The 8451-nt window shown below is 45.8% G+C and overlaps 1 protein-coding gene across 1 annotated transcript; it reads right to left on the reverse strand.

Moving 5' to 3' along the window:
- Positions 1 to 2000: 2000 nt before the first annotated feature.
- Positions 2001 to 7296, reverse strand: TMX1 (thioredoxin related transmembrane protein 1). The gene is made up of 8 exons (XM_066189146.1): positions 7100 to 7296; positions 6871 to 6986; positions 5819 to 5864; positions 5133 to 5261; positions 4168 to 4213; positions 3982 to 4083; positions 3666 to 3738; positions 2001 to 3284 (listed from the first exon to the last, which is right to left on the reverse strand). Exons 1-8 carry the CDS (start codon positions 7240 to 7242, stop codon positions 3106 to 3108), a joined length of 834 nt encoding a protein of 277 aa, XP_066045243.1. The 5' UTR covers positions 7243 to 7296; the 3' UTR covers positions 2001 to 3105.
- Positions 7297 to 8451: the final 1155 nt, after the last annotated feature.

Consider the following 8451-nt stretch of genomic DNA (forward strand, 5'->3'; position numbering starts at 1 on the left):
TACCCCTGTTGGGGAGAAGCTAAGAGCATTATTGCACTTTTCCAGAAAATTCCACACATTCAGAGCTCCCAGTTCTTCCACAGCCATTCCCAAGGGCAGAGATGGTGGAAAGAGAAGGAGCAGGCACCAGGCACTGGGCTGGTTGTAACTCAGCAGCGCTCTGAGCATTCCTTGCCTGGGTTTGTCTCCTCCCCAGGAAGCCTCTTTCACTTCAGAGCTGCCACAAATTGGAATTAAGCTTCCCACTCCAAGATTAATCCCCCAGTGTTGATCCCTGTGGCTGCTGGGGTTGTGGGAGGGCCAGGGGAGGGGCCCAGCTGCAGCTCTGACTCTCCTCACACACGTTTTACACAACCACAGAGAACAGTCACCAAAAAAAAAATTTTTAAACATCATTTGTCAACTCCAGCCTTTTTTTCTTTTTTTTGCTACACAAACCCACATTTTATTACCATTTCTGGCTAAGCCTAGCACAAATGAAAGCTCCTTCCCAAACCATTGGAAGCATCTACCAAAATGAGGTACCCAAAAATCCCTCAGTGCAGCTTTACCTTGAATTATTATTCAAACATGACTTTTCAAAAAAAAAAACCCCACATTTTTTAGCTTCAGGGTTACCATTTTTATGCATGAAAGCAGCTGTTTCATCACTAAGCAGCAAGAACCTGACCAAAAAATGACACAAACACAGGAATCCAAAGCTGGTGGTTATTTTTTTTACTTGGAAAAACAAAATTAATGTTACAGGTCATTAATTCTTTCTGGAATGAAACAGGCCTGGTCCAGGTGATATGGAAAGGGCAGTCTGGCTTTTTACAAAATTGATATTCAAGCAACATCAAGACACACAAAGGACACTCACCTTACACCACTCAGCCTCAGTAAACATCTTTGGAATAGAAATTTTAAACAAAAAAAAATAAAAATCAAGGAACTTAAATATTCACAGGACAAAACCAGAATATTATGCAAAATATGAAGGGTGAGATTAGCAGAGGCTGCCTGTGGAAAATCCAAGCAGGAGTTACACACAGGGGCTGGATTCCAGCTGGGAACAGTCTCCCCTACGAGGCAGGTTTGGGATTTGGTTCTGTGCCTAAGGCAGGGAGAAGTGAGCAGCAGGCAGAGGAAAAAAAAAGTGAATTAATGCTGGAATTCTTCAAGAAGGAGCCCACAAGTCCAACACAACAAAGGAAAGGTTGGGTGGGTTTGTTTTTTTTTAATGAAAAGTTAGCCAGAAGTCAGCAGGGTGTCCTCTCTATATTGCACCAAGTTTGGTTGTAACTGAAAAAATTAGAAACCTCTGCACTTAGAAAAGCTACATTTAAATGTATCCCAAGTGGAGTGAGTAGAGTTCAGCTTTTAAAACAATTCAACACTTCTTCCTACCAGCAACAATATTTCTGTCTTCTCAAGCCCTCTCCGAACTGAAAAAAAAAATCACTGATCAAAGACAGTGCTGCTACTACTCCTCAGTATTTATTTATTGCTTTATTTATGAGTGACAAAAGCTAAGAGATGGAAACTTTTAGAGAATTTAAGGCAATTCCACAAAACCAACACCTTAAAGGCAATTCTGGCACACAGTGGTCTTCATTCCAACACCAGGAGAGGTTTTATCTTGAAAAAAGGACAGGGACACTCAGATTTTAGCCAAAAAGACCCTTTCAAACAGTTTATCTTTCTAAAATACAGCACTGAAGTCAAGTTATTCCAGAGCACCAATCAAGAGAAAAGAAAAAAAGAGGGAAGAAGTCAGATGAAGAATTAAAAAAAAAAAATCACAAAAAAACTACAAATAAAAATTAAACACTAAAAAACCCCTAAATAACTACAAATAAAAGCTAAAAACCCATAAAGCTAAACAAACAAACAAAAAAATCATAAAGAGGCTTGTAAAAAAAAACCCATCTAAACGTGCTCAGTATTAGGCTCATCCTTCAGTTGCAAAAACTTTGGGATTTAATTAAAGGAATATGGAAAACTCTTTACAACACTGGTCCAATGGGCATGTGCATTATTTTTATTTCTATACAGAGTGAAAACAAACAGCATACAGACAAGAGTAAACTGTTTTCTTTAAGAAAAAAAAAAAAATCAGCTTTAATGTTCCAAAATGGTTTTGTGAAAACAGGGATATTAAAAAGAAAAAATGGTTGTGTAAAAGAAATAGAAAAGGAGTTATTTTAACTTCAGGCCAGGTAGAGCCTGCAGGGATTTGCAGCAAGATTTGACTCAGAAATGATGGATTAAAAACAAGCAGAGTCCTGCTGGCATCCAGGAGGAGGAATGGAGAGGATTTGCACAGAGAACCCTGCTGTGTAAACTATTCCCACGTGGAGTCACAGGGACAGGCAAGACTTCAAGGTGCTGCTTGTCACTTGTTCCTAGAGAAAAAAAACTACTTTGCCAAGAAGCTCACAGAGTTTTCTACAGCCTTTTGTGGAAGAAATCGATGCAAGCAGCAGGTTTCTGGTCAGCCAGAGGATCCCACTGCAGAGTGCTTGTGCTAAGTTCCATCAGCTCTTTGTATGGAAGAAAGGTTGGGAGGGGTTTGTAGCACTCATTGTCAGAGCAAAAAGCAGTTTCTGTCATGTAAAAAGCCTAAACTAAAGGAATTTTAGTTCCATAACTAAAGGAACTTTTTCCCCTCAGCATTTCTTCAGGGCACAGCTAGAAAGATTTATACTGAAGAACAGTATAAGAACAGGGAAGCCTTTTGGGAGGTTCCACCAACAACCAGGTGAGTGCATTTTCCTTGCTAATGCTCCCTAATGCAAGAATGACTCTGGTTTACATTCTCTTCCAAATAATCCCTAAGGAACAAATCATTCCAGAAGCCACAGCAACTATTCCTTGGCACTTCTCTGCACACAGACATGAGAAGTTCCAGCCATTTGCAACAGCAAGTTTTCCTTTGGAATACCTGATGCTTTTTTTTTTTCTTTTAAAAATTTTTTTAATAATTATTATTATTCCCTCCGAATTCACGAAATGCAGCAACATTACCAAGCCAGGAGTCATTCTTCTCTTCAAGCTGAAGGATTTGACATTGATCTCCCTTTTGAGTGGCCGAGGCAAGCACTAATCCTGATGCAAAAGTAGCTAAGATTTCTCCAGGGGAGCAGCGCTGGGCACTGGGCGCTGCCGCACACCACTGGGTGATGAGTCTCTCTTGCTCCCCTCCTTACTCTCTGCTTCATCATCTGAGACATCTCCCTCATCTGCCTCTTGCTCTTCATACCTGTTCTTCAGCAGATGAGCTGACTCTGGCCCTTGTTTCCCTCAAGGAGAAAGGAAAAATGCACAAATAAATACCATTCCCAAGTAAAATTAAAATCCACTTTTTTTTTTAACATCACGGCCAAGCACAGCAACACTGAGATCTCCAGTCAATTTTTCCTCCCTGCCCATGTGTAATTTCATGTCTTGCAGGTATGAAAATGCTCTCAAAATTTTTTGTATCCCTAAAACCAGTTTTAAAAATACCCCAGCTTTACTAAATAGAAAATCCCAACCCACTACAAACCCTAAGGGCGAGGCATCAATTCCAAACGTAAAGTTCTACACTCACATCCTGCAGACACCAGGATTTCTTTAACATTTTCTATAAATGGGATTTTACCAAACAGCTTCACTGAATGAGAAGTTTGCAGTGGGCTTACTTGACTGAGGCTGGAGCTGTGGTGGCCTTTGCCTTTTGGAGGGGCAGATGCAGTCTGCCAGGAACACCATCATCTGAAACCAAAGCAACCCAAGGTGAAACTCCCAAACGTTGGAATCGTTTAGGCTGGAAAAGATTTTTTAAGGCAAATTTACACCCATCCAACCCCACACTTGGTGGGACCCTCTCCCCCTGGATTATGGGGGCTCCATCCTGCTCCCCCATCCCTGTGTTCCAGCTCAGGGTACCCCAAAACCCCATCCCAAAACCGAGGTGGAGGCAGCACGAGTGTAACCAGCCCCAAGGACTTCACTTACAAGCCCCAGGACCATTCCTAAGAACAGAGTTGCCAATCCAAACACAGCATAGGAGCCCCAGACTGGTATTCCAAGGTTTTCTGTTAAATAGCCATGGCCATGCTGGAATGCAAGACAGGAGAATCATTTCAGCAAGAGCTGAATTTCACACTGAGGATAAAATGAAGTGGAGATGGAAGCAAATACCCTGATCCACATGGACAACTTGAACAACGCCGACATGCTGCTCATCCTGAAAAAAAAAAACAGAGAAGAGGAACTGAGAACACTTTAAAATCACCCTCAAACCTGTGGGAAACAAGCTCAGTTATAAATTCCCAAATTTTTACAACTTGGACCTGCTGACATGTGAATTTCAAGTTACTTTTCTGTTCTATCTGGACCAATGGTCTGTGAGAAGCCAGCTGGAACTCCAACCAAGATATTAAGAAAGAAGCACAGGAGGTTGTATTAAAACAAAAAAAAAATTTGTATTAAAACAAAAAAATTAAGCTATTAAAATAAAATCAGATTTTAAAAGCTGAGAGATCTTCAGACACTTAAGTGTCTGAATAGAGAAAATAATAGAGAACTTGGTAATGCTAATTTCATACCCAGTTTCACACATTCCTTGGTGTGGGATAATACTTTGTAAGAGAACCACCCTCACAGCCAGGAATTCGTTCCATATACCAAACCTCAATTTCCCTTCTGGCAGTTTGAACCCCTTCCCCTTTTTCCTGTCAGCTCCTGATGGAGAATCCCTCTGCGATTTCCTTGTATTCCCCTCCAGAGAGCGGAAGAAACTTCCCAGGATTTAGCTGGGCAGAACCACCTCAGTGCCACGGAAACCAAACAACTTCAAGGGTCAGCAAAAAAAAAAAAAAAAAAAAAAAAACTAAAAGAGTTTTTTGTTTCCTAAACCTACAAGAGCTTAGGAAACAATGCAGCAAACCAGGAACAAAAGTAAATCTTGCTGGGGACATCTCTGCTATGGTGACAATGCTCAGGTCACCTCTGCTATGGTGACAACCCTCCCACAGCTGAGGAAGAATTAGAACACCCACCCACCACGTTCACACAGCTCCTGCCCACACAGAGCTGGGAGCAGGACACGCCTCAGGACATCTGACAGTAAATTCTTAAAAAAAAAAAAACAACCCAAAACTTACAGGAAAGAGGAAGGACCAAACCAGGAGGACACAGGTTCAATGGATTTCCATTCCTCGTCACTGATGAAATTAATGAAGGCAGCTTTAGTCCTGGCTCCCTGGTATCTCCTGAACTCTCCGTCTTTGCAGCTGTAAAACAACACCACCACCACCAAAATCCTTTATTTTATATGACCCAAGCACCAAGTGCAGGATTTCTTTCCATCCAACAATTCCCCTCCCATCACTTGGTCAATTTTTACAAATTCACTTTTTCAGAGTTTTATTTTTTAGCTGACATTGCCTCCAAAAAATATTTTCCAAACACCTGGACTGACTCCAAGTTATTTCCAGAACACTGCCTCCACGAATACCTTGGCTAGCTTTAGGCTGTGATCCCATAGAGAAAAAAAAAAGATAATGATCTTCCTAAAGCCCTTGCCACACACCTGCACTGAAGATCAACCCAGAAAGGATTGCAAAACAGAAACACCCATGAAAAGGCAGGATAAATAAGGCCTGAAGGGAAAGGAAAAGAAATCATCCAGCAGCACAAGGTCACAGTGGGTGAGACAGTGGCTGTGCCAGTGAAAAGCAGCTCCTATTCTTAAAGAGCATAACAAATCTCATTGATTTGTCCCAAAAAAGAGGGGGAAAAAATGCTCACTCTCACCCCAAAAAAAACCCCTGCTGCCCTGCATACTTACTGATAGATGGTAGGGAGGGCTGTGATGATAAATCGTCCACTTAACCCTGTAAGAAAAGTTATTCTTAGAGTATTTTTATGGGGGAAAAAAAAAAAAAAGAGAGGCAAGAAATGTTTTAACACCCCAAAACACAGCGGCAGGCAGAGGTATCAACCATTCAATGCAATCCAACACAACCTCGTGCACGTCAAAGCAGCACACACTAAAAAAAAAAAAGTCACTGGGCCAAGAGCAATGAAGTTTATCCATGGGGAAAAGGAGATATCCAGGGACAACTGCTCTATTGGACTGTCTTGGCCGTAGCTCTTCAGCTTTCCTTTGCACACATGATCTGCAGCCTCCAGAAACCCCGAAGAAAATAATCCAGGTGAGGCAAGTTTCAAAAGTGACTCTGGAGAAGAGATCAGCATGGCAAAGGTTTACAGGTTTACAAATCCCACACGGACAAAAGAGTTTCAGCAGAGGGAGAGCAGATTGTTTGCACTCCCTTCCACCAACCAAAGGAGAGACTGGAATGGCAAGGCTGAAACTTTGGGTTTTGCTTAAAAAGCATGGCCAGAAATCTCCTTGAAATCATGCTCTGGAGAAAAACCTCTAATTCCTTTTATCTCTTAGAGTCTATCCATTTTATTTATTCTATTCTATTTATCTACTATCTGACAGTCTCCTCCCTGCGAGGAGAGCTGGAGGTTCCTGTGTGAAACTTGGCAAAGATTCCCGGAGAAGCTGTGGCTGCCCCTGGATCCCTGGAAATGTTCAAGTGCAGGTTGGACAAGGCTTGGAGAAACCTGGGATAGTGGAAGTTGTGCTAGGGGATGATCTTCAAGGTCCCTCCCAACCAAAACATTCTGGCATTCCATTAAGCAAGATTAGGGCGTTTAAGTCACCCAGCAACGTGCGTTTGGTAGAGACGAGTGAAACACTTTTATCACCCTTATTAATTCCGTTTGTGTCCCACAGGCACAGGCCGGAGATGAGCACCCCCAAACCCCCTCAGCTCCCCGAATCCCGGGGTGGGGGGGGATTCAGGAGCCCATCCCAGCCCCTCTCACCCGGCTGCTCCGTCACATCCACTTTGGCCACGTTCACCCCCAGGTCCTCTCCCCACTCGGCGAACTTCTCCCACTCGGGCTGCAGGTTCTCGCAGGCGGGACACCAGGGCGCGTAGCTGTGGGAGCAGCACAGCCGCCGTCACCGCGCACCCCACACAAACACACAACATCCCCCCCCCCCACCCACCCACCCTCTGCGGCAGCCCCAGCGCGCCGTTCCCCCACTCACAACTCCACCATCCACTCGTCCTGCAGCAGCTCTCGCCACATTCCGTCCGACAGCACCTTGACGGGGCTGGGCTTGCCCCGGGCGGCGGCCGCCAGCGCCAGGCAGAGCAGCGCGCAGAGCGGAGCCCTCAGCGGCGCCGCCATCTTGGCCCGCCTTTTTCCGCCTCCCCGCCGCGTCACGGCCGGGCCCGCCCTCAGGGCAGCGCGGGGAGGCGGGATCGGGGAATGCGGGAATGGCTGCGCTTGGGAGGGATTTTAAATCCCGGCTTTTTCCGCCCCCTGCTATAGGGAAGGCACGCCTTGAGCAGGGCGCTGCGAGCCTCGTCCGGCCTGGCTTCGGGCGATCTCAGGGGTGAGGCAGCCACGGCTGGTTGGGCAAGTTGTGCAAGGGCCTCACCGCCCTCACTGGGAAGGGTTTCTTCCCTATATCCTGAATTTCCCTTCGTTCAATTTGCAGCCATTACTGCTTAGCGCAGAATCGTTGAGGTTGGGAAAGGTCTCCGAGGTGACTGAGTCCAAGCTGTGCCCGATGATCCCCACCTTGTCACCCAGCCCGGAGCACTGAGTGCCACATCCTGGCATGGGGATTCCACCATTCCCTGATCAACCCCTCCTAACGCTTGACAACCCTCCCTGCGAACAAATTCTTCCTCGCATCCAACCTAAACCCTCTCTGGCTCAACTGAAGGCCGGTCCCTCTCCTCCTGTCCCTGTTCCCTGGGAGCAGAGCCCAAATTCCCCCCTGGCCGTCCCCTCCTGGCAGGGAGCTGTGCAGAGCCACCAGGTCCCCCCTGAGCCTCCTTTTCTCCAGGCTCAGCCCCTTTTCCCATTCCCAAAAAAATGGAGGGAGCTTTCCCAGCTCCCTCAGCCTTTCCTGGTGCTCCAGACCCTTCCCCAGCTCCGTTCTCTGCACATTCTCCCTCCCCTCTGTGTCCTTCCCAAATTTAGAGGTTTCTGGGCTGGGAGCACACGCTGCTGCTGGCTCACGTTGAGTTTTTAATTAACCATCACGCCCGATCTTTCTGCACAGGGCTGCTCTCAGTCCCTTCTCCATCCAGCCTGTGGGTCTGGGATAAGGGCAGCCACAGCTTCCCCCTGCTGCTGCCCGCAGAAGCTGTGGCTGCTCCTGGATCCCTGGAAGTGTCCAAGGCCAGGTTGGACACTGGGGCTTGGAGCAACCTGGGATGGTGGGAATTGTCCCTGCCCGTGGTAGGGAGTGGAACTGGATGGGTTTTAAGGCCCCTTCCAACCAAAGCCATTCCATAATTGTGTGATCTTTACTTATGGCTGAAAGTGACAGCACCTGAGGGCTTCATTCTCAGGCAGAAGTCAGGGAGAGGGTCAATGTTAACA

The sequence above is a fragment of the Chamaea fasciata genome, unplaced genomic scaffold (genome assembly GCF_029207755.1).
Source record: "Chamaea fasciata isolate MVZ Bird 193981 ecotype frontalis unplaced genomic scaffold, bChaFas1.0.hap1 SCAF_7, whole genome shotgun sequence".
In the NCBI taxonomy this organism is placed as follows: domain Eukaryota; kingdom Metazoa; phylum Chordata; class Aves; order Passeriformes; family Sylviidae; genus Chamaea; species Chamaea fasciata.